Here is a 23,314-nt window from a genome sequence, read left to right as displayed (position 1 = left end):
CTCGTATTATCTGATATATATATATATATATATATATATATTATTAGAATTTAGTATAAAATAAGTATATATATATATATATATATTATTAGAATTTAGTATAAAATAAGTATATATATATGATATTGAATAATATCAAATTAATTTATAACTCATCACTATAGATGATATATCTGAAAGAACTGCTATTATTGATTCACTTGAATTGCTTATTATGAATTGTTTGAATATTAATTTAATACCATAAAGGCTATTAATTTGAAGATTTTACCAAGTTCAAAACTTCATAATCAGTTTAAAGCATCATATCTATTAGTTATCTTTTAAGCTCTGGTATTCATGGCTTTAGTTCCTCATTGATTATGTAATAGTAACGTACATTAATTAGTTTAACTCATGACATCTTAAACTTATAGATAAGAGTCCTTCTATTGTCCATAGATCAGGCTTTTTCACAACAGGTCGACAGATTCCATGCCCCGAACCAAGGACTAAGTCCGAAACAACCCACACTAGAGATGGTAGGAGTAGCCCACATGCGAACTCCATAATGCTCGCCGGCCAAGCTGGGAATACCCGCGGCTCACCGCACCCGGCCACAATGCCCACGAGCCTCCTACGTACTTCCGGACTCCTGGCGGGGCCACGACGACAAGAGGACTACTCCTCCCGTGACCCACCTACTACCCACACGTGACCCACACGTGACCCGCACGTGACCCACATACTACACACGTGACTACCACGTGACTCCCACGTGACTCTCACGTGCGCGGCGCTCTCGCTCAACAGTCAACTCGCCCTGCGTCCTCCAAAACCATACTCCTCTCCGCCAGCCATCCGGTTTCAGAATGACAGCGCGGAAGGACCAGATCGTCGCGGAGTACACGCGCAAGCTCCAGGAGCTCGAGTTTCTCTGGGCGAATCCCATGCGGCCGTTCCCCGGCGGCTCCGATTCGGGCCCCCACAAGCCGGCGGCAAAAGCGCCCGGCTCGCTGTTTGTACACAACTGGAGCCTCGCGGCGCCGGCGCCGGCGGTCCCCTCGGAATTGGCGCGTGTCCGGCGCGACATGGCCGCCGCCGCGCGGCGGTGTTTGCCCGGCGGCGGCGGGCGCGGCAGAAAGAGAACCATGGCCGAGGCAGCAGTCACGGAGCACGCCCGCAAAACGCCGAAAACACGCGCGGCGCCGTTCGCCAGCCGTGTGGTGCCTGTCCGCAGCGGCCCGGCCAGCTTGCAGGCGCAGGCGGCATCGTTGGAGCGCGAGACCAGCGCGTTTTTGCACAAGCGCAGATCGGACGTGGACGTGGTGTGCGTGCCCGAAAGCGTGCCCACGGCCAACCACAGCGTGGTGTCGTTGGCCGAGTTGTACTACTTGACGCAGACGTTGCCGCTCACCAAGCTCTTGCCCGGCACGCACAAGACGCTTCTGACGGAGAACTTCGAGCTGGCGCTTTTGGAGGGCAAGGTGGCGGTGTTGTTCTCGCGCATCGAGGAGCTCAAGCGGCTGCGCAAGTGGCTGTTGCGCCAGCCGGTGCGCTACTACGACCCGTTCGTGTACGCGAGGCGCAACCGCAAAGGCCGGCTTCTTGCGTGGGACTACGTGCTCCAGGAGGGGCGGTGGATGGCCGCGGATTTCCGCGAGGCCGCCAAGTACAAGAAGCTCTGCTGCGTGACCATGGCGCAGGCCGTGCGCGACTTCTGGGCCTACGGGCGCGTGGTGTGTGTGCGGAGAAAGGCCATCTGCCATGTTGGCCGTGGGGGAGCGCCCGCTGCCGGTGCCGGGTATATGTTGGGAGACGCGCTGGGTGCGAGAGAGGGTGCGGGAGAGGGTGTGGGAGAGGGTGCGGGAGCGAATCGGGGCTTGCCAGAGAACATCCTGGGTTTGCCAGAGAATATTCTGGGCTTTCCAGAAAAGACCCTTGACTTGCCTGAAAACACCCTTGACTTGCCTGAAAACACCCTTGACTTGCCTGAAAACACCCTTGACTTGCCTGAAAACACCCTTGACTTGCCTGAAAACACCCTTGACTTGCCTGAAAACACCCTGGGCTCACCACAAAACACCCTGGCTCTACCACAACCCACCCCGGGCTCCCCCGCAGACGCCCGCCCCCTCATCAGCCCCTCCATCGACGTCAGCCGCTTGCTCGAGCGCCCCGACCCGGCCCGCGAGGTCGTGCCGCCGCTGCTCCCCCAGTGCCTGCCCGAGGAGCTCCGCCGCGCAGGCGTCTGCCCCGAAAACAGAGGCCCCTTCAAGGCGCACGTGGACGTGCACCAGATGCACAGGCTCGACCAGGCCATCGTGCGCAGCCTCCCCCGCTTCTCCGCGTTCGCCGACGCCGACGACTCCCGCAAGCCCGTGCGCACCGGCGAGAGCTCGCTCGTGCCGGTGTCCCGCATGCTCTGCCCCATGGAGCGCGACGACGAGTGGCACAAGATCGTGTTGCGCGACTCGCGCAGATCATCTCGGGCGCCCGCGCCCGCGCAGGGCCTCCCCGAGTTCCAGAAGGGCCTCTTTGGCGTGCAGCTGCACCGGCGCTTGAACTTCTTGCGGCCGCCCAAGCCGCCGCTCGTCAAGAACATCGAGTTCCGCTCGCCCACCATCTGGCTCCCGCAGGACGACAAGTTGTTGATCCACTACGTGGCCGAATACTGCTTCAACTGGGACTTGATCGCCGAGAACATCCCCAGCCACGCGGCCACGTTGCGCCGCTGCGAGTCCAACATCGAGCGCCGCACGCCCTGGCAGTGCTTCGAGCGGTACGTCCAGCTCAACGAGAAGTTCCAGTTCTCCGACATGAAGGGCATCAACGCGTACCTGGCGCAGCAGTGGCTTGAGCACGCGCACAAGGCCCAGCTGACCACCAAGCGCCGCATCTCGCCGCTCGGCGTTGGCAACGAGAGCATCCAGCGCGGCCACCGCCGCCTCCGCTGGGCATCCATGTTCGACGCCATGCGCAAGACCATGCGCAAGCGCGAGACCGCCGCGGCCAAGGCGTCCTCGCGCAGATCCACCACCGCGCTGCCGGACCCGGCGGCCCCAGGCCTCGGTCTGGACCGCCCGCCCAAGCGGGCGCCAGACAGGATCCCGACGCCGGCAGAACTCTCGCGTTTGAAGGTTGACCGTGACAAGTCCTTGCAGGAGGCGTACGTGCACCAGCAGGCCACGCGGTCCAAGATGATGGCCGCGGTGGGCTCCCAGAAAAACGTGCTGGAGATGCCGCACGCAGGCCGCTCGCCCAACGTGGGCGGGCCCACCGACATGACCGGCGTGACTGACCGGCGGGGGCCGGGCTCGGCCGTGCTGAGCCCAAGCTTGCAACGCCCGCAGGCGGGGCGCCCGGGCTCCCAGCAGCGTGCTGCCGGCACACTGCCCGGCCTGGCGCCGCAGTCCAAACAACCCGCTCCCAGTTTCAAGCGGCCCACCACACCCAATGGCACGCCGTTGACCGTGGAGCAGATCCAGCGGCTCTTGCAGATCCAGAAACAGAGGCGCTTGATCCAGCAGCAGGGCCAGCCGGCCGTTTCCGCGGGCACCGTGCCCGCGTCGGCCAACCCGCTCGCGCGGAACGTCTCCTCGTCCTCCGGCACCAGCTCCGCGTCCAGCGGCCTGCTGGCCAAGCGGGCGGACGTGCCCCTGCGCGGCCGCATCCAGTTCCCGCCGGCGCAGGTGTCGGCCATCATCAACTCGATCCAGCAGAAGAACCCCAACCTCTCCAAGGACCAGGTCACGAAGCTCGCGGCGCTGTACTTGGCCAATCTCCAGCAGCAGCAGCAAAGCAAGCTCGAGCAGCAGGCCGCCCGTGCCGCCACCGCCGGCGACTCGGCCGCCGCGCAGCAGAGCCTCCAGGCACGCCAGGCCCAGCTCTCGCGCCAGCGGTTGGCGGCCCAGGCCTCCGTGGGGCTTGTGGGCAAGGAGCCGGACGCACAGACGTTGTCGAAGATGCAGTACGAGGAGCGCAAGAAGCTCATGATGCAACAGGGCGGCGCTCAGTACGGCCAGGGCGCAGTTCCAAGAAAGTCCGCTGGTGCTCCGCTGCACGGCTCAAAAGGCCCAAAGAAACCTGGTTCCCGGGGCTAAGCATGCATGGCGGGGTAAGCTTTTTATTGGACGAGTCTGTGTTGGTGGTGGCGGGGTGTTGGGTATCAGAGTCTCTGAAAAGGGGAGGGGGGGGCGCTCGAAAACTTCCGGGCCAGGAGCGTTTTGTCTTTGCTGCGTGCGGCCTTCTCCTAGCGACACCATAAACATTGTCTCCGGGTCACTTCTGTGTCAGGGCCCGTATCTCTCAGACACGGTATGGTCCAAGAGTTATTCACCTTGTTTGCCGGAGATTGAAGCAGCCATTGTCGGAGTGAAATAGAACACGTGTTTGCGCGGGCAAATGTTTTGCTGAACCTATTCTCATTACAGAATGGGAAACTTAACAATCAGTGGCACCTCGCGACAATGGTATCGTTGTATTGGACTGAAAAAGGCCTTGTGGTTTTGGCAATTTAACTGGCTATGCCCAGCATCCAATTCACCTCGCAGTGTGCTTATTATATTGTTGGTTTTGCAACTCAGGTCTCAGTTCCGTACATGGATCAAAGCTCATTGCTGGTGGAGTCTTCTTTACAAGCATAAAGCGTGGCATCTGCAGTCCCCCCATCATTGGGTCAATCGAGTCGTCTGTTCTGAGTGAACAGAAAGTCAGTTGTATCACCGGATCTCGGGAGTACGTCTTCACCTCTGATCGCTCTGATCACTTCCCTCTCCACACCACATAAAATCTATGCTTAATTAGCAAACACTCATGCATCGGAAATAAAAGCTTTTTTACTCCATCTCTACCAGGTTGTCTTCTGGTCGAAGCAGTGGTCTCTGGCCGCAATTATCATGTCACACTTGTCCACCAACTTGGCATGCCGTGGCTTTTCAAATCTTTTCTTCTTCCTGGCACCGCCGTTTATACCTTCTCCATCTGTGTCTCTGACAATGTCACGCCGAAACTCAAAGAAGCGTCATCGAAATTTTGTGAGAAACACGTTTACCCGGCACAAAATATACAGTGAATAGCAATGGCTTCTATTCTCCTGTAGCATGTTCCCACCATACCAGCAGATGCGCAGCCTCGAGCGAACTATCATCAACAGTCATTCAATAATTGAACCCATAGAACACCACTTTCGGGCCACAACAGTTCTTGCTTTGATTTTATCAGCTTGCTACTTAGCATCAGGCAGTACATTATAAATCGATATATGACTCAGCTCAATTTCATGGTTGGCATTTGTTCCCAAGAAAAATGCGTCATTGCTCGAGAACGCAGTATATCTACGATAAAATATCTACGATATGCGAAATGCTCAAAATGAATAATGAAAGGTGATATTTCCATTTATAAACGAGTATACTAGGGGTTCATTTTCAGTGCACCTTCGAACTAAAAACTCAATTGAAAAAATGACTAATGTAATATTTCCATTTATAGACGAGTATACTAGGGGTTCATATACAGCGCAGCCTCAAACTTAAGCTCATTTGAATAAAGGAGCAGAGGCTGTTTCCAACATTCATTTTAGCCCCTGAACTGCCAATTGTCCGGGATCCCGGGAGAATAATAACCAGTACAACACGTGACACACCACCCCGCAGGGAGTGCCCGAACCAGAAAAGGTGTATCGCCTAGATCCACCACGCGCTGTCGCCGTCCCTGCTCTTTTGCTGCCAAAATGTATGTAAGCGCAACTCAAACATCATTTCTTCAATTCAAATCTAGAGATTTTGAAGACTTTGAAATTCAAACTCCATAACAACCAACACGTCTACTCGCAGGTATTTCGCTGGTGAACCGACTTTAGGCGCCAACCATCAAACCGACGCCACAAAACGGACGCCATCCATAGCCCCCGTTGGCACGTGACGTGAAGCACGTGACGTGAAGCACGTGACCAGAGCTCGCATCCGCCTCTGTTCCACGGGCTAGTTCCAGTCCGCATAGCCAGTGCCCGAAAACACCTCTAGTTTTACCAACACACCCCTGAGCCCGTTTTGCGAGCCGAACTTCCGCCCGCCGTGTTCCTGCATCGCCCCAGCGTTCCAGAATGTCCCCTGCCTCCGGCTCCCGCCGCCTCAAGCGACTCCGGCTCCGACGCAATGGAGGCTGGGCAGCGCCACAGTAAAATGTACCGATACCTTCCCCAGACCATGGCGGCAAAGTTCTCACGCCGCGTGCTTGAGTGGCTCTACTCGTTTTCGCTTGCGATTCTCTTGCTTTTCACGCTCGCGCTTGTGGTGGTGACACCCGTGGATGTCATCATTCAGACCCAGGGTGCGCTGTCTCTGGGTCTCAAGCTCTTCATTATCATTGGTGCCCATGCACTCTTCTTGTTCTTGGCGCTCGTGTACTACTTCTCGCGTTTATTCAATACTCGCGTGCTCATCAACCAGATTCCGGCCAAGTCCGTGTATCTCCCCTTGGAGCCTCATGACTTGCCCGAACCCACCCGGGCGCACATCACTGCCAACTTGCGTCGCTGTCTAGGCGACATACGGGTCCGTGCAGGCCCCTTGAACAATCCCACCGAGCGCTTTGATTATGCTGGCAGGGCGCCGCCGCTCTACATCCAGCAGCGGAACGTGCGGCTCGGCTTCGCCAACGAGATCTCGGGGCTTCCTGAGAACTGTGTGTTTCAGGATGTCGTTAACAGCATAGGACTCAAAATTAAGGCCGACGGTCTTTTCGCAGGCAGTTTCACCATCCCACGGCACTACACCTTCAGGGAAATCATTCTTGCAATGGTCCAGGAAATTGAAGACGAAGGTCATCTCGACGACGACTTGGCCACCACTGCCCGACTTGTAGTTGCGGCATACGAGCGCTTCAAATTCGGCCGCGCTCCGATTCGCCATGCTGATTTAACTGCATTCTTGGCTCGTTTGGAACAGCTCATGAATATCTACGTCCGTTCCACTGGCACGAACTCTGGAGTGGACCCCGACTCAGCACTGCGGGATCATAGATTTTCGAATTACACAGACAAGTACACGGACATATACACAGATACGTCTAGCGTGGGCTCGCGTTTCGGTGCCAGCGATTCGGACACGGACACCGAACAAAGCGTACGGCCAACCGGCCTTCTTGATCCATTTGAGTACACTGATGATGCTGCCAGCGTGTGCCGCCGGTCCAGCGTCGGCTACAGTGCGATTTCCCGGGTCCCGACGCGTAATAGAGATCGCCGTCGGACTAGAGTCGACTCCGGCCTGCGCGAGCATACACCCACACGCCGCAACTCGCTGTGGTCCGTGATGCGAAGTCGTCTCAGCAGTGATCACCCGCGCTAGAAGCACATTCCTAGAATATGGGTCGTGGAGCCTAGATGATGAGCTTGAAACTTGCTTCCGCTAAGCCGGACGCGTCGGGGTTTACCTGATAGACAATAATTCGTGCATCCCTACAAGAGAGAACTTTCCAACCAAGAACTAGTTTTGCCGCGGAGCTGTCACGCCATCGTGGACGAAATAGTACACGACTGTACCGTCGTCTTGAACGATCGCCATGGTGACTCTTTTTGGCCGCTCCGAAATGGTGGCCACATAGTCAAACCACGCTGCAATTTCCGCCATGGAGCATTTGACGTCATTCATGGACTTCGGAACCACCCATTCTGGCTGCATGGCGTCATTCTCAGCTAGTTTGCTTGGAGGCTGACCCTGGAGGACAGCAAATCTGTCGTCCTTGCGAAACACCCGCACATCAGTCCACAAATTATAATGGACAAGATTTTTTTCAACTTGTGCCGCGAGATCCATCTATTGTTACGTATAGAGCTTTAGGAGAGTCGGGTGCTGGAGATTCGCAACAATCTTGTTTGTTCTGGACGATTGTGATGGGATTCATGTGATGCGGTTCTTGCATGTAATTCTTACGCGCGGGCGCGACGAAGGAACAAGAATAATGGATAACGGGGAATACACCTCCTGTGACGTTTTGAGTCGCACCGGAGATCCATCCTCGTCTGATACGATAGAAGTTTAAAGTTGTTTCTGCCTATGACTGCTTGAGGGACCTTGCAGACAAAGGTTTGGAAAAATAGGCAGATTCCTGAGACAGTAGTTGATCTGTCTCTTGTTCAGATTACGGTTTCCAATTTGGTACTACTCCGGAAAGTACTGACTTCATCGACATAACTCCTCAGGTTCTTACTTTTTAGCATACCTTGTTCGATGAGCGAAGGTACGTACGAAGACATTTGGAATTACTTTGGCTAAATAGAGGCCCTTTTCATAGACGTTTTGAACAATTTTTAAATTCACCCACAATTCGAGTTATTAGGTGTTGCGTACATTTTGCTTTTGGTGCAGACATCAGCTCAAGGCATCAAAATGTATCAGCCCAAATAATATATCGGATGATAATATGAATGAAATCGTAGTTAACAAAAAAAAATTACGCCATTGTTGATTAAGCGCCGTCTCAATGAAACTGACGAGCTTCTGTCGGGTGAAAATATGAAAATTTCGAGCAACGGGGATTTGAGTGTGTAATTCGAACTTGCTTCTGTTTTTCACCTCTCGAACATCTTCCGACAGCATATTTTGTCCAGCGGAACTAAACTGTCAAAACCAGTAAATTGGCTATTCAGGAAGCCTCTGCCGCTCTCAAATTAGAATCAGGCGGTTGGAAACAAAGTCATACAGCGCCATGTCTGTGCCCTAGTCGGTCCTTTTTAAAGTATGGAAGTCTTTGTGTCTTTTCGATAGACACTTCGTCTTTGGTTCGGTCTATTCCCACAGCTGATTCCCGTCTAGCTCAGTTTGCAAGGGGCCAAAAGAAAACACATGCGTATACACAGCTGACCAACCTCTATACGCTCATGTTGAACATCAAAGAATCATGCGGTCATGTATGCTTTCTTTCACCTAGAAAACCGGTCGACAATATCTTACTGTATTTGCCAACTGGATTCCAAGCCTCTTGGCGATGAAGATGACTACCTTTATGCTACGCTTGGTCTACGCTAACTCAATTTATGGTCCAGTGCTCTTATCGTGCACCTAGTTTAAGAAGAGAGAACCGAGCAGAAAAAGTTGGGAGAAAAAAAAGTTGTAAGCGAGAGTTGATGAAGTGAAAATGGTTGATGTAGTGAAAAACGTCCGAGTGAGAAAAATTGATGAAGTAAATGAGAATATGACCCATACTAAAAATAGTGGCATTTTGAGAAATGACCAGAAGTCAAAATAACTACACTTAAAAGAATGCCCAAAAGTTGCTGATGGCACTTTAAAAAATGACCAGAAGCTGAAATGATGGCAATTTAAAAAAATGACCAGAAGTTGAAATGATGTCAGTTTGAGCCGCGGATTTGTATCTCCTCTCTCCATTCAAAGTGCCACTGGACAACCTGTTGTATAGAGCTGACCAACCACACAATTTGATCCAGGCTCCTCTCCGTCATATTTAGCTGCAGAGAATAAAAAATGCAACAAATCATACACCCGCACATTTTCACAGCACCGCAACCAAACACCACCTTTGAACACTGCCTCCAGAGAGGATCGATGTAATTATGCGCAAGGCTAAATTATGCACCGTGGAGCCGGCGGGGGCTAGAACGCTCACGTGACCACGGCACACGTCTCGTGTTCCTACACGGCAGGGCTCCAGGTTTTTGGCGAGCGCTCTCTGGTCAGAAAAAAGCAGGGAAAAACATTGAGCGTATTTCTCATGAGTCTCTATGATGACTTTCGTATAGGGACATGACCAAAACAATGCTGTGATGCCCACTGCCACGATAGAGAGCCCGATATTTCTGAAAATAAAAAAAGTGATGCGATCAAATCGTGCATTCAAAAGGTTCGTATATGTGACACGTACCCCTAAACAAGTCTAGGCCCCAGGCTCGGAGAGGTGTGTTTGCCACGGGACGGAGTTTCACGATATTCCTGTGTGGAAGTGAAAAATTCAATGCCAGATCAAGCGATGGCTTTTTCGCGCGGATTTCAGCGATCCATTGGAGCCCGGGCTCATACGAGCCACAGCAAGAACGAAAGTCTAGACCCGCCAGAGCAGATACAGCAAACGGAATGCTCCACGGCAATAACACGGCGCTCGGAACCAAGAAATATTCCGCAAAAAATCCAAGAAAATCAAGCGAGAGCTGAGTGCACTGAAAACGCGCATTTCAGCCCAAGGCTGAGAAAGGGGAACTGGGGCTCGCGGGCCCGGGCCGAGACCCAGATCTAGCCGGGCGAAAAAAGAAAAAAGAGGGGCTGTTTCGGAGCGGCCATATCGCCTCCTTTTTTTCGGATCTCGAGGGGGCTGCTGGTGAGATCTGACGACGCTTTCCGTATGGCCCCACCCACACTTTGCAGACGGTTTCTGGCCCTTTGTCCCGCCGCTTGTAGATCCGCACCACGCGAAAGCCTAAAGCGACTAGTCTCGAGTTGCTTGAAGCGGCCCCAGATCGACGCACGTCATAAGACGGCGCGAGTGCATATGGCGCGGCAGCTCGCCGCATGCGCACGCCATCTAGCCCAATTAGGAGAAGTCATTTCGACGACTGTGCCGAAATGCGCATCGCCTTTGCCCAATCGGGCACTGGCGCATGCACGGCGCCTCCACGCCTCGCAACATGGCCCCGTTTAGCCAAACGGCGGGCCAGACTCCGTGTCTGCAGTGTCATACTTCGGATCAGCGAGGCAAAAAAAGAAATCCCCAGGCCAGGCCTTTGGCCCCGGCGCCAAAACCTGTAGTTAGCATCTCGTTACACGAGGCTTAGGTGTGCCTACACAGAAACCCATAGCGACAGCACTGCCAACACCATATCGAGGAACGGCCGGGGCAAAACCGCCTGCTGCTGGCGTATAAAAGAGAAGCCGGCCGCACGGCCCTATCTGATTTTCCTTTTCGGGCCATCCATTCAGATCAGCCATCTTTTCTTTCCTTTCCCTTCCTACCTTCGTTCGCAACGCGCGTCGCTCTCTGAATCTACATTTCAGACCCCCAGCAGCACCGTCACAAACAGACAGCCGGAACAGCGCCAACGCCTGAACCGCCCACCTTCCTTATCTGAGCGAGTCCCCGATTTCCGAGACTCTACGCCCTCCCCACCGATTTGTCGCTCACTGAAAACATGCGCTTTTTCGCACCCATCGCGCTTCTCGCGGCCACTGCATGCGCGGCGCCTTCCAAGAGATCGGTCACGTGCGAGTTTCCTACCGACGAAGGCCTAGTTGAAATTACGCCCACTCTGCTGAACGCCGGCTGGGCGCTTTCGCCCGACCAGGAATGCAGTGCCGGCTCGTACTGCCCCTACGCGTGTCCGCCCGGCCAACTCATGAACCAATGGGACCCGGAGTCCACCTCGTACACGACCTCCGAGTCCCAGAATGGAGGCTTGTATTGCGAGTCTGACGGCTCGTGGTCCAAGCCCTTCGACCGCTCGTTTTGCACCAATGGCACGAACACCGTGTACGTGGACAACAGCGCCAGCGACATGGTTGCCTTTTGCCAGACCGTGCTTCCTGGAAACGAGGCCATGCTCATCCCCACCAGCGTAGGTGCAGGCGACCTCCAGGTTTTGGCTGTTCCTTCCGAAGACTACTGGGCGTCCACGGCGGCCCACTACTACATCAACCCGTTGGGCGTGTCCACGGACGAAGGCTGTGTGTGGGGCTCCAGCGACAACCCGTACGGAAACTGGGCGCCATATGTGGCCGGGGCCAATACTGACAGCGACGACAACACGTACGTGAAGATCGGCTGGAACCCCATTTACATCGAGACGTTCACGGACTTGCCCAGCTTCGGGCTCCGCATCACGTGCGAGGACGAAAGCGCGTGCAACGGCTTGAGCTGTGAAATCGACCCTAGTGTGCTGGGTTTCAACGGCGTGTCTTCTGACGATGCGGCCGTGGCCGACGGAGCCGCCTACTGTATTGTGACCACTACCAACTTGGCCGTCGCTAAGATCGAGGTGTTCGAAGTATAGGCGGCCGTGGAGGCGTTTCTTTTCTGTATTCTTTTCTGGGTTCTTTTTTGGACTCTTCTGGAGTGTTTTCTGGATTCTTCTCTGGGTTCTTCTCTGGTTTCTACCGTGGTTTCTTTTCTGGTTTCTTTCGTTTTTTGTGCTTGTCTCGGCGAGACGCTGCCTGCTTCCCCAGTCTTCGTGCTGGAAATACCCCTTATAGATTTATAGACATAAGCGTTTCACCAAATCAGGCCAGCTTCATAAGGCTATTAGTAGTACAGTGCATGGAGCGAGTGCGAGGTCTTTATTAGCGCGACGGGCAGACCAGCGAGAATTTGCACCCATTGCACCACACCTTATTTCCCGTCTTTTCTTTGCTTCTTCGCTGGTAGTCCAGGCCCCTGCTGCTATCCCTCTAGAAAATACGAGACGTGTGATGGATTCCGCAAAAAAGCACTGTTGCCTGAAGAAACCAAACGGTGTCGGCGAGCTCGAAGTCGGACGAGATGCACCTTTTCAATTATGCGCAAGTAGGTAGCAAATGGGGCATGTCAAATCGGTCTCTGGAAATCCTTCTGTGGTAGCAAAGCGTTTATCTGGGCTTTCGCACACTGCAAGTGCTTGCAAATAATGCATCCAGATATCGGCTGGACGTCGTACCAAAAACATGAGTAATATGGGAAAAGAATTCATGGAACAAGTACCGGTGGGCACAAGTACAGATGAGTTCAAGTACGGAAAGGTCAAAATACAGATGTGTCCAACACTAGTAGACTAGGAGAGACGCATTTGTCAGTCTTTGCCTGTAGATTCGACCCTCAGATATCCACAACACCAAAAGCTTTTGAAAGTCCGAGTCGGGGGTTCTAGTTTTGCCAAGTCCATATTGAGACATATTTTGGATACCATGCGGCGTTTTTCTCTGAGTCCTTCCGGCCCTCACAATGTACGAATCAGCATCACAGACATACCACCTTTTCTGTTGCCTAAAGATTCGAGACTGGCTTTCCTCGCCTCTCCTCATGCCGTGTATTCAAAAGTGCGTGATCAGAATTGTTTCTGATTTTACTCTTTTTATTATCTTCATGATAGTTGTAGACAGAAATCCGGACGGATTCACGCCTCTGTTTAGCAGTTGGTATGATTGGTGTTTTCAACATCACTTTCACACTACCCTTCACTGAGTGGGTGAAAAATTCGCTCCAAAACGCGTTCCGTGTCTGCTACCCAACCACCAGAAGTAAGCTCGCTCGCGACGGTCTTCAATACCCTCAAAGCAAAGCAAATGCCTCTAAACCAGTTTGTTGCTGTTGAACATATTCTCTCAATAAACCCTCACAAAAATTCTTATGTCCCAAGTTTGACTTCCCATGCCAGACCCCTGAGGCACCTAACAAGTACACAGACCCTGATTCTCAATAACCAGCAGTTTCCTTTCATCCGAGTGTATAGCCTTGCTACCAACAGCAACCTCATATGCCAAGTCCATCATTTGGAATAGAGCAGGAAATTCCTTCCTTACTCAAAATTCAATTGCTCGTCCATGTTGAGGTTTTGACCCTCAATTTGTTGCTCGATGAGCTCTGTCCAAGGTCCCACAAAATCAAGACCCACATTTCTGTTATTAATGAACCAATCAATAACCTCACTATCACCGGGAAACCCCGTGTCCGAAAATTCCTTGAACCCTTCAGTGAAATTGCTTTTATCGGACGTGGAATTTAATGCCTCAGGTTCGGCTTTCTCGTTAATCGGCTGTTGTTGCGAATCCTTTTCACCGGATTCCTCCATATCCTCCCCTGCTGCGGAATAATTTTTCAAAGTGGATTTCATCTCGGAGTACAAGTACAACAAAACATTAGAATATCGCGTGCATAGATGGAGTTCATCTGGGGAACAGTCTCGCAAAGTAATTGCCGCTTTCTGAATGCTTTGTACAATTTCTTCTACCGAGATTATAGACAAAGATAGAATTGTGGCATCGAAATGATCCATGTTAGACGAGGGATCAGCGGCAACCTCTGCAGTCTTATGCGCAGTAATAGTTAAGTAGCACTTCACCATAAATGCTACCGCCCTGACAATTCGGGTTACCCACCGTACAGGCATAAATCTGAGCATCTTGAGCTTGTGGACACGATGTGCCACCTGCAAAATCTCGTGTGCGGCGTTAAATGCCTGCTCAATATACTTTGCACTTTTCGAGATCTCATCCAACTTCAACGAAACCTTACCATTTTTTGTACCCTCCTTTGTCTTGGGCGAAGGGCTCAAAGCAAGTGAGTAGATGTATAACTTCGTGTAGTTGAACTCAAAGATGAAGGATTCATTCTCTATGCCTGATGCAATGCCCTGAGCAACTTTTGAGTCTGCACTACGCAAAGTTTCTGCTGATACCTTTCGTGCGAGCTTGGACTTGCTAGGCACTAGGAACTTTTTATACTTTCTGCTCCAGCTGTTGATCATCGGGTTCATAAAATTGAGAATGGACAAGTTCTGACGCTGACTCAAGGAACCTAGTTGTGCCTTGTAGCCGTACAAGGACTCGTGGCCAACAGATGTGATCTGAAGCAATTCAATCTGAGCTTTTTGAGCCTCAGTAAATTGTAAAGTGTTTTCAGGGAAATTCATATCTTCTGAGAGGCCAAGAACTTTGATTTCGTTGTCTTCACGAGTTTCCATTTCTGCCTCAGAGATCTGCTCAGTATCCATGTCCAATTCGGCCAACGAGTGGCTTAACATGCTCCTGCGCTTCATGTTCATGACCGAGTTGATTTCTGCCACGTGTGTAGCTAAGTAAGTCTTGGCACTGAGCTCCATAAAGCCCGTATCCTGCGCAAGCCGCACTGCGGACCCAATGAGCATCCACGCCATACGGTATGAGCGTCTCATGGCGCCCAACCCCGCGGGCTCGGAAGAGCTGGACAAGAGGTCCGGATCTTTGTTATCAGATGCATCATCGGCCCGGTTGGCATAATCCGACCAACGCCAGTGAATGGCACGCGGGTTCCACTCGGTGAAGAGAAGAAACGCGAAAACCGTGCCGATAGACCGCGTGCTGGCCTCGGCCCACACGGTCTGCGATATCAACCGCTGCACATAGAGCCACAAGCGGTCATGGATCTCGATGTTCCGGGCCACACCCGCGTTATCTGCACCTCCAAGGGCGTGGTAACGCGACGAAATCGTTAGAATGGCGCATAGCAAGATGGGGTATCCGCTCAACGCACGCGGCAGATGCAAAAACCGCGGGATGTGGGGGAAAAACGGGTGCATGGTCAGGAAAAACATATCCACCAAGTACTCAGCTTCCTCGGCCGTCAAAATACCCTGCCCTCCGATGTACTCAATTTCCGAGAGCACACTCAGGCCCCCCGGGCGCGCCGAGTACACATTTTCAGCAGGCGGCATAGTGAGCCGCTGCGTGGTCAGGAAGTGGCGGGCAAAGTAGGGCGGCACTTGTCCCTGTAAGTAGGAGGGCGGAGTACCATCACCGGAGGGTGTCCCGGCCGCCAGCGGCTCGAGGCTCGAAGGCATCCCACTGGCGCCACTAGCACCGCTCACACTGCTCATCAGCTCTGCCGGGCCAGCTAAAGACCCGTCATTTGCTGACCCGTTTGAGTTTGCGGGACCATCTACTGGTTTGTTTAGGGGGCCCTTCACATGAAGGTCCACATCTCCTGCACCAGACACGCGGTGGCCGTGGCGACCCTCTAGCTGGCTATGCTTCTCGCGTGCATCAATGTGGTCACGCTCGTCTGCCTTGGCAATCTTCCCGGCGGCATTGGCCAAGAACACAAGAGCCCCTTCCATGGTGGAGAAGTGCTTGGGTGCGTTGTCATCCCCACGGTCGGGGGCCACAGCTGGTACTGCCGAGCCTGGTGACGGTGAGGCAGAGTCCCGCGGCAGACCCGAGTGAGTGCCACCAGCGGGCCTGACCTTGGCCAAGTGCCGTTTTTTCAGGTCGACAAAAACACAGTCTCGGCGTTCCCGAGCGCATCGGACGCACCGGTCTCGCGGCGAAGAGTCACTGCCGAGGTCACACTTGACCTTGCGCACACGGCAGTTGAGACACGCAACATATGTTCGTTTAAAGCGCTTTGCAGCGTGGTCGTCCGGCAGGGGCTCGGGGTGCAGCAGCATAGGGCTTGGAAGACCAGACCGTGGCGCTGGCGATAACATATTCTGGGTCACGTGACATCCGGGTGCGTCCGATCTGTCTTGGGCGCGCCGTATGGGGACTAGGCTCGACGTGTATGGCACGTGATCGTCCTGTGTGTGTCACATGCTTTGGGCGTGGATCACGTGCCTGCTGATCACGTGCGTGTATGATCCCGTGATTTGGTCCCGTGATCTGGTCTTGTGACTAGGACCCGTGATACTTTTGTGTCTGTGTTTCAGACAGACCCAATTAGCTTCAAGTTAATAACGAAAGACCGGAGTTCCAGGAATAAGGGCTATTTTGGTATTCAAAGCTGCCTCTTTTGTTTCATTGCAGTGCCATGGTCTGATGCCGGCGGTAAGCTGGCGCTTGGGTGACCAAGCGTTTCAGACATTAACAAATCCGATGTAGGGCTTGAAATTTTTTGAAGAAATCATCGAGTTTCTCAAGCATGACCTTTTCTTTAGATTTGGAGCATTTGCTAGCTTGTTATCTGAGGTGAAGAAGAAGTATGTTGCCGCGGCAGAATCACAATTAGAACTAGTCTCACTAGTCGTGCCGAGCTCATTTCCATGTAAATCTGCTGTCTCTAGCTGTATTTTCAGACAAGGTGGCCAAAACGTTCATTCCATACTTTTGGAAAGGCTCATGGTGCCCTGAATCTATTTGTAACTTGGTAATAGGACCAATATTGTCGTGTTGTTGGGATTGCTTAACGAGCGTGGATTTTGCATCTATGTGCATTGACTTATTTTTTGCGAAATTACGGGGCCTCGGAAATATCGAGTAGTCCTAACATCAAACATTTGGGGGTTTCTGAATATCGTGCCTCTAGCTGCGAACATGAGCTGTATCTAACTGGAAGCTTTTTCTTACTTTCTTCAAAAGCGACTTCATCACACAAATGGTTGCAGATTTCGCAGCCATTAGCAAGGGGCAACTGCACAACTCTTATAATCCATTCATGCCTCGGATACGCAGAAATTCATTTTCTGGTCTTTTCTCTGAGTTTGGATGTTTCTGTTTGACCAGCTTTGCCGAAGTTTGCTTTAGGCCGTTCCAGCATTACGCAACTTGCCATTTCTTGGATCTGCTCGAGAAAAACCTTAATATGCAATAGCTTTCGCGTAAAGAATGGAGTTGTCCTGGAGTCTTTCTAAAAGAATTGCCTGAGCGAATAGCAAAGTCAGCACCAGTGTTTTCAAGACATGAAAAAGACAATCTAAACCAAAACTTAATCTTCAAAATATGTAATCTTAGATACATGATGTGGATGTTGCCGAGAGCTAACTTCGAAAGGCGACTAATACTAGTACATACCATAGCTCTCTTTCTAGAACATTACATATAAGCCTGCCCAAAAGTTCTTATCCTCCCCTGAGTTAGGAATTCTGTCTCAAACAGCCGCTGGCTTGCTTAAATCACAAGCCTGAGGTGGGTATAATCAATGTCTCGAGTTCTTTCAAGACCCGGTCTAAGCATTAATCCCCAATTCAGGGCAAGGGTTGCCGATGCAAATCAACTTCTTCAACGTCCTGCAGTCAGAATTCGGAACAAAAGGCCGGAATATGGCTCAGCAAAGTTTAGCAGGCGTTGCGAGTGCACCATTCTAAATACCGCATATTGGTCTACTTTGACGAATTCTGCATCCGAGTGTGCGCCCAATACTTGTTTCTTCCAAAGACAGTGGTTTCGGGTTTGAAAATCGGTCAAAAGTTGATTTCAAGTCTGTATTTAGTTAAATTGACGGGTTGACAGTGGTGTAGATAAGTGTGCGATATCCACCACTGCTTCATGTTAATTCAAACTCATACTTTTATCCCCTTCAGACTCTCACGGTCGGAACAAACATGTATTCCCCTATAGGTACATAGAAAATGCACAGCACCGACTTTCTTGTGTCAAAGTAACTCTAATGGATTTGACTTCTCTTATCTAAGCGTTCCGAAACAAACTGGGCACTTGAGGACTCGTCAAAATGGCCCATGGTACCAAGAGAGGCATCGGGTCGGTGATGTCGCCAATCTGATTCACATCTAGCAATCGACGAGGTCTCGTCATCGTGGGCTGTGCCCGCAACCCTTCTTCAGATCACTATTTAGAGCCAATCCCGAGCTACTTCGCGGGCAGTCCTCTTTGTTGTTTTTATTGGCGGACAAGAATAAAGCCTATCTCTACTTCTTGCTCAACTGCAACTTTTTGACGTGGTCCTCCAACACCTTCAACTTCGACTGCATCTCCTCCAAGTCCTGGTTCAAGCGGTTTCTCTCGTTCACGATGTTGGTCTCCCACTGCTTGAACCTCTGTTCTTCCGCCTTCACTTGCTCCGTGAAGAACTTCTTCAACGCCTCCTCTTCCTCCTTGAACTTGGGGTTGTGCAATCTTCTCGGCTTCTTCATGGCCTCGGCGTCCTCGGCGTTGGCGGCGCCGTTTTCCTTGTTCAAGGTCCCCAACTTCAACGAGCGGTACGTCTCGAAGTGGATCTCGTTGGTCAGCAAGATCAAGTCCAACATGTTCGTCCGCAACAAGAGAGAACGCAACTTCTTGAAGTCGCAGTGCCTCTCGTTCTCGACCTCCACCACCCCCCAGGGGTACTTTCTTCCTTTGACAAAGTTGCCGGGCGAAAGCTCCACGTCCTCGTCGGAGCCGACAACGGCAAACGGCATGGCCTCTATCAACTGCTTCGAGTGCTCGGCAGAGGCCGGGTCGTCCAAGTCCAAGGGCGGCGTGTAGATATTTATGTCCTGGGCCTCGATCACGTCTCTTATGCGCGCCTTGAACAACTCCAACTCGTTGAGCGCCAAGGTGTCGGACTTGGCAATCACCGGGATCAAGTTGACACGCGTCGAGAGCCGCTTCATGATCTCAATGTCCAACGGCTTCAACGAGTGGCCCGTCGGGCGGATGAAGTACAAGCATGCGTGCACACGCAAGTCCTTCTTGTCAGCGCGGAGCGGCTGTTTCTCCTGCTTGACAAACGAGTCGTGCTGGTCGTCGATGAAGTCGATTATGGGCGTCCACGAGTCCGCGTTGTTGACGTTGTTGCCGAATCCGGGCGTGTCGATCACGTTCAAGCGGATCCGGAAGTTCTTTTCCTCCAAAACGGCGCGCACAAGCGCAATGTCCACGGTCTGGTGCGCGGACGTGAACTTGTTGTGCCTGGTTTCCGGGTCCTGGTGCTCCTTCAACGCCGTTTGGAAAAGCGTATTGACAAACGTGGTTTTCCCCAACCCGGACTCGCCCGCCACCATCAAGGTGAACGTGGCGCCCTTCTTGGCGGCAATCTTGTATCGCTGGTTGGGCAAGTTAGCAATCCCGACCGGTTCTGGCATTTTTATGTAGCAAGGTGTTGAAGGAAAGTCGGGGTGGTTTGGAGAGCCCCGTGGTTTTTTTCCCTTTGGCTTGGTATGGTGCACACCGCCCGCACACCTGGGCGGACGGTGGCCAGACACAAGCGCGGTGTGTGCAGGTCCGGCCGGGCTGGGCGTCTGGTTGATCGAGTAAAACGTGGGACGGACGTGATCACGTGGCTTGTGGGCGGGTGTGGTTGATGGCGAGCGACAAGGGGGTTGGCCGTGGGGCGGTTGGTTGTTTTTAGGCAAATGAGGTGGGGCCATGTAGTTGGATATCAGTGTGGATTGAGTGAGACATGTAGTGAGGATATGTAGTGTGGGATGTGCTGCGGTGTTTTGATCATTTAGGATGAACATGGGATGCACATGTAGTGTGATTGTGTCGTACGACATGTAGTTGGACATGTACTGTCAATTTAGTGTGGACTTGTATCATGAACATTTAGATAGATATGTAGTGTGGATATGTATTATGGGCATGCAGTAATGTCATGTGCTGACGTATTCTGATCATTAAGTATGAACATTAGAGATGAACATTAGAGATGAACATTAGAGATGAACATTAGAGATGAACATGTATTATGAACATGTATTATGAACATGTATTATGAACATGTATTATGGCCATGTATTATGGCCATGTATTATGAACGTGTATTATGAACATGTATTATGACCATGTATTATGGCCTTGTATTATGGCCATGTCTTATGAGCATGCAGTATTGCCATGTTCTGACGTATTCTGATCATTTAATATGAGCATGTAGTGTGATCATGTAATTAGACATGTAGTGGGCATTTAGTTGGATATGTAATGTGGATTGAGTGAGACATGTAGTGAGGATATGTAGTGTGGGATGTGCTGCGGTGTTTTGATCATTTAGGATGAACATGGGATGCACATGTAGTGTGATTGTGTCGTACGACATGTAGTTGGACATGTAGTTGGACATGTAGTGTGAATGTAGTGTGGACTTGTATTATGACCATGTATTATGAACATGTATTATGAACATGTATTATGACCATGTATTATGAACATGAAATATGGCCATGTCTTATGAGCATGCAGTATTGCCATGTTCTGACGTATTCTGATCATTATTATGAGCATGTAGTGTGATCATGTAGTTAGACATGTAGTGGGCATTTAGTTGGATATGTAATGTGGATAGAGTGAGACGTGTAGTGAGGATATGTAGTGTGGGCATGTGCTGAGGTGTTTTGATCGTTGAGCATGAACATAGGATGCACATGTAGTGTGATTGTGTCGTACGACATGTAGTTGGACATGTAGTTGGACATGTAGTGTGAATGTAGTGTGGACTTGTATTATGACCATGTAACATTAACATGTATTATGAACATGTATTATGGCAATGTATGATGACCATGTATTATGGCCATGTATTATGACCATGTATCATGACCATGTAGATGGCCATGTAGTATGGTATAGTACTGTATTATGGGCATACAATATTGCCATGTGCTGACGTATTCTGACCATTGAGTATGATCATTGAGTCTGAACATGTAGTATTGCCATGTGCTGACGTATTCTGATCATTTAATATGAGCATGTAGACCACTTTATTTGGCCATGTACTTTGCCATGTAGTATGGCCTTGTATTATGGTCTTGTATCATGAACATGTAGCACGGTCATGTACTGATGTATTCTGACCGTGTATTATAAGCATGCAGAATGCAATGTGACCATCTAGTATGGATGTGTTTATGAAGACCATTGAGTATGGATGTTTTTATGAAGACTGTTAGGGACGTGAATCAGGGACCCTACAGAAAACACCTAGTATGAATATAATTATGGCGACCATTCAGTATGCATAAGCCTGTGAGGACCATGTAATATAGTCATGTAGTATAGTCATGTAGTATGTTGTAGCATGGTCATGTAATATCGTCATGTCATATGATCAGGTAATATCGTCATATAATATGACCATGTAATATGGTCATGCAGTATGGTCATGTAGTATGCTCTTATAGTATGGATATATAATCTGACATGTAGTCTGACTTGTAATCTGATATGAAAACTGGCTTGTAATCTGATAAGAAATCTGACTTTTGGTTTGGTCATGAATTGACGTATTCTGACCAGGCATAATAACCAGGTTGAACAACCGGGAAGAACACCATATATGATTACCATGTAGTATGATCATGTAATATGACCGTTTATTCTAACCATGTAATCTGACATTGAGCTTGGTCATTCATTGACGTATACTGGCCTTGTATTATGACCATGTAGTGTGAGCATGTAGTATGAATATGTGATATGGCGATGTGTGAATAACTGGAAAGACCATAGTATGGTCATGTAATATTCCCATTTAGCATGATGTGTATTATGCGTGCCTTTCTGACCACGTGGTGAGAAAATGTTATGATCATGTAGTATGAACAGGTCAAATGACCGCTCAGTATGTATATGTCTTCGAAGACCATGTAATTCGGCCATGCATTGACAAATTCCTACCACGAAGTTTACTATGTAGTATTCACATGCAGTATGACATGTAGTATGACATTTAGTTTGCCCATATAATACGACCATGTAAAAAGCATTGACGTCCTAGTACGTTTAGTATGACCATATTATGTAATCAAGTATGACATTCAACTTGCCATGCGTTAAGAACATGTTTAATACTATAACCATATACCACGACAAGGGGGTATGATCATTTAGTATGGACTAGTAATATGGACATTCATGACCATTTGATATGAAAATCAGCCACTAGTGATGTAATATGGACATTCATGACCATTTGATATGAAAATCAGCCACTAGTGATGTAATTTGGACATGTACCAAAAACGATGTGATATTAACATGCAACACAAGTAATGTAATATAGACATGAGCCATATAGGATGACCATCAAGTATGGTCATGTAGCATCGACGTGTTGAATCACGCGAAACATGATCATGTGATATGGACTGGACGTAAAATACACGGACTCATGTAATCCTACCCTGGAATATAGATACAACATAGATCATTTGGTTTGAACACGTGAATAGATACATGTCCATAAAGTCTGATTTTCTCGTGTGATCTAACGGTACAGATAGTTATGCAATATGACTATGTAGTATGAGCATGTTGGATGACCATGTAGTGACCGTGTAGTATGACCATGTAGTATGACCATGTAGTATATTACGACCAATTGTTTGACCATGTACTAACCCCATGTGTTTGACAATGTTTTTTACCATGTACTATTACATGTAGTCTGAGCATATAATTGGACCATACAATATGGACACGTAGCTTTGACATGTCAAATTACGCGAAATATAATCATGTAACATGGCCTGGACGAGTAATTTGAGCAGGTATTCACGTATTCCTGCCATCTAATATACACAAGAAAAACATCATTAAATCCGAAGACATGAATTGACGCGTAGTCATGTAATCTGGCCATCTAGCGTGTATATTCATGTAGTAAGACTATGCAATATGTACATGCAATATGACCGCTAAACTAAGCCATGCAATATGACTTCAAAACTAAGCCATGCAACATGACGCTTTATTATAGAAATCTACACGGCCGCATACTCGCGACCAAACCTGTGGCCAAATCTTCTCCGATCCGAGCTTTTTTTTCTTGTTTCTTTATGGTGCTTGCGCTCGGCCTGGCCCATCCGCTTTAACAGGCCACCAGACTTTGCATTATTCGGTACCACTCACCTTTGACGGTTCAGAAAATTTTTAAAAATGTTGTTCATACATACACAGGGAAGGGAGACATTTGTTCAGCCAGCTGTGCTCCATTAACTTAT

The 23,314-nt window shown here is 50.1% G+C and overlaps 6 protein-coding genes across 6 annotated transcripts; 3 read left to right on the top strand and 3 right to left on the bottom strand.

Moving 5' to 3' along the window:
- Positions 1-1,130: 1,130 nt before the first annotated feature.
- VID21 (Vid21p) lies at positions 1,131-4,082 on the top strand (the record flags this gene model as incomplete). The annotated part of the gene is made up of 4 exons (XM_018857221.1): positions 1,131-1,720; positions 2,246-3,191; positions 3,333-3,539; positions 3,624-4,082. 4 exons carry the CDS (start codon positions 1,131-1,133, stop codon positions 4,080-4,082), a joined length of 2,202 nt encoding a protein of 733 aa, XP_018712892.1.
- Positions 4,083-6,209: 2,127 nt separating this feature from the next.
- METBIDRAFT_16974 (uncharacterized protein) lies at positions 6,210-6,941 on the top strand (the record flags this gene model as incomplete). Its single annotated transcript, XM_018854675.1, has 1 exon — positions 6,210-6,941. A coding segment is annotated over one exon (732 nt), but the record flags the coding sequence as incomplete, so codon positions are not given.
- A 528-nt stretch (positions 6,942-7,469) lies between these two features.
- Positions 7,470-7,799, bottom strand: SEN15 (Sen15p; the record flags this gene model as incomplete). The annotated part of the gene is made up of 1 exon (XM_018857206.1): positions 7,470-7,799. One exon carries the CDS (start codon positions 7,797-7,799, stop codon positions 7,470-7,472), a length of 330 nt encoding a protein of 109 aa, XP_018712890.1.
- A 3,323-nt stretch (positions 7,800-11,122) lies between these two features.
- On the top strand, positions 11,123-11,980 carry METBIDRAFT_11234 (uncharacterized protein; the record flags this gene model as incomplete). Its single annotated transcript, XM_018853939.1, has 1 exon — positions 11,123-11,980. The coding sequence occupies one exon, from the start codon at positions 11,123-11,125 to the stop codon at positions 11,978-11,980; it is 858 nt and encodes a 285-aa protein (XP_018712889.1).
- Positions 11,981-13,477: 1,497 nt separating this feature from the next.
- ARO80 (Aro80p) lies at positions 13,478-15,772 on the bottom strand (the record flags this gene model as incomplete). The annotated part of the gene is made up of 2 exons (XM_018858771.1): positions 13,478-15,424; positions 15,635-15,772. 2 exons carry the CDS (start codon positions 15,770-15,772, stop codon positions 13,478-13,480), a joined length of 2,085 nt encoding a protein of 694 aa, XP_018712888.1.
- A 2,523-nt stretch (positions 15,773-18,295) lies between these two features.
- Positions 18,296-19,453, bottom strand: CDC12 (septin; the record flags this gene model as incomplete). Its single annotated transcript, XM_018857197.1, has 1 exon — positions 18,296-19,453. One exon carries the CDS (start codon positions 19,451-19,453, stop codon positions 18,296-18,298), a length of 1,158 nt encoding a protein of 385 aa, XP_018712887.1.
- Positions 19,454-23,314: the final 3,861 nt, after the last annotated feature.

This window comes from Metschnikowia bicuspidata (genome assembly GCF_001664035.1).
Source record: "Metschnikowia bicuspidata var. bicuspidata NRRL YB-4993 chromosome Unknown METBIscaffold_2, whole genome shotgun sequence".
NCBI lineage: Eukaryota > Fungi > Ascomycota > Pichiomycetes > Serinales > Metschnikowiaceae > Metschnikowia > Metschnikowia bicuspidata.
Note: the sequence above shows the minus strand (reverse complement) of the source record. Positions and strands in the feature narration are given on the sequence as shown.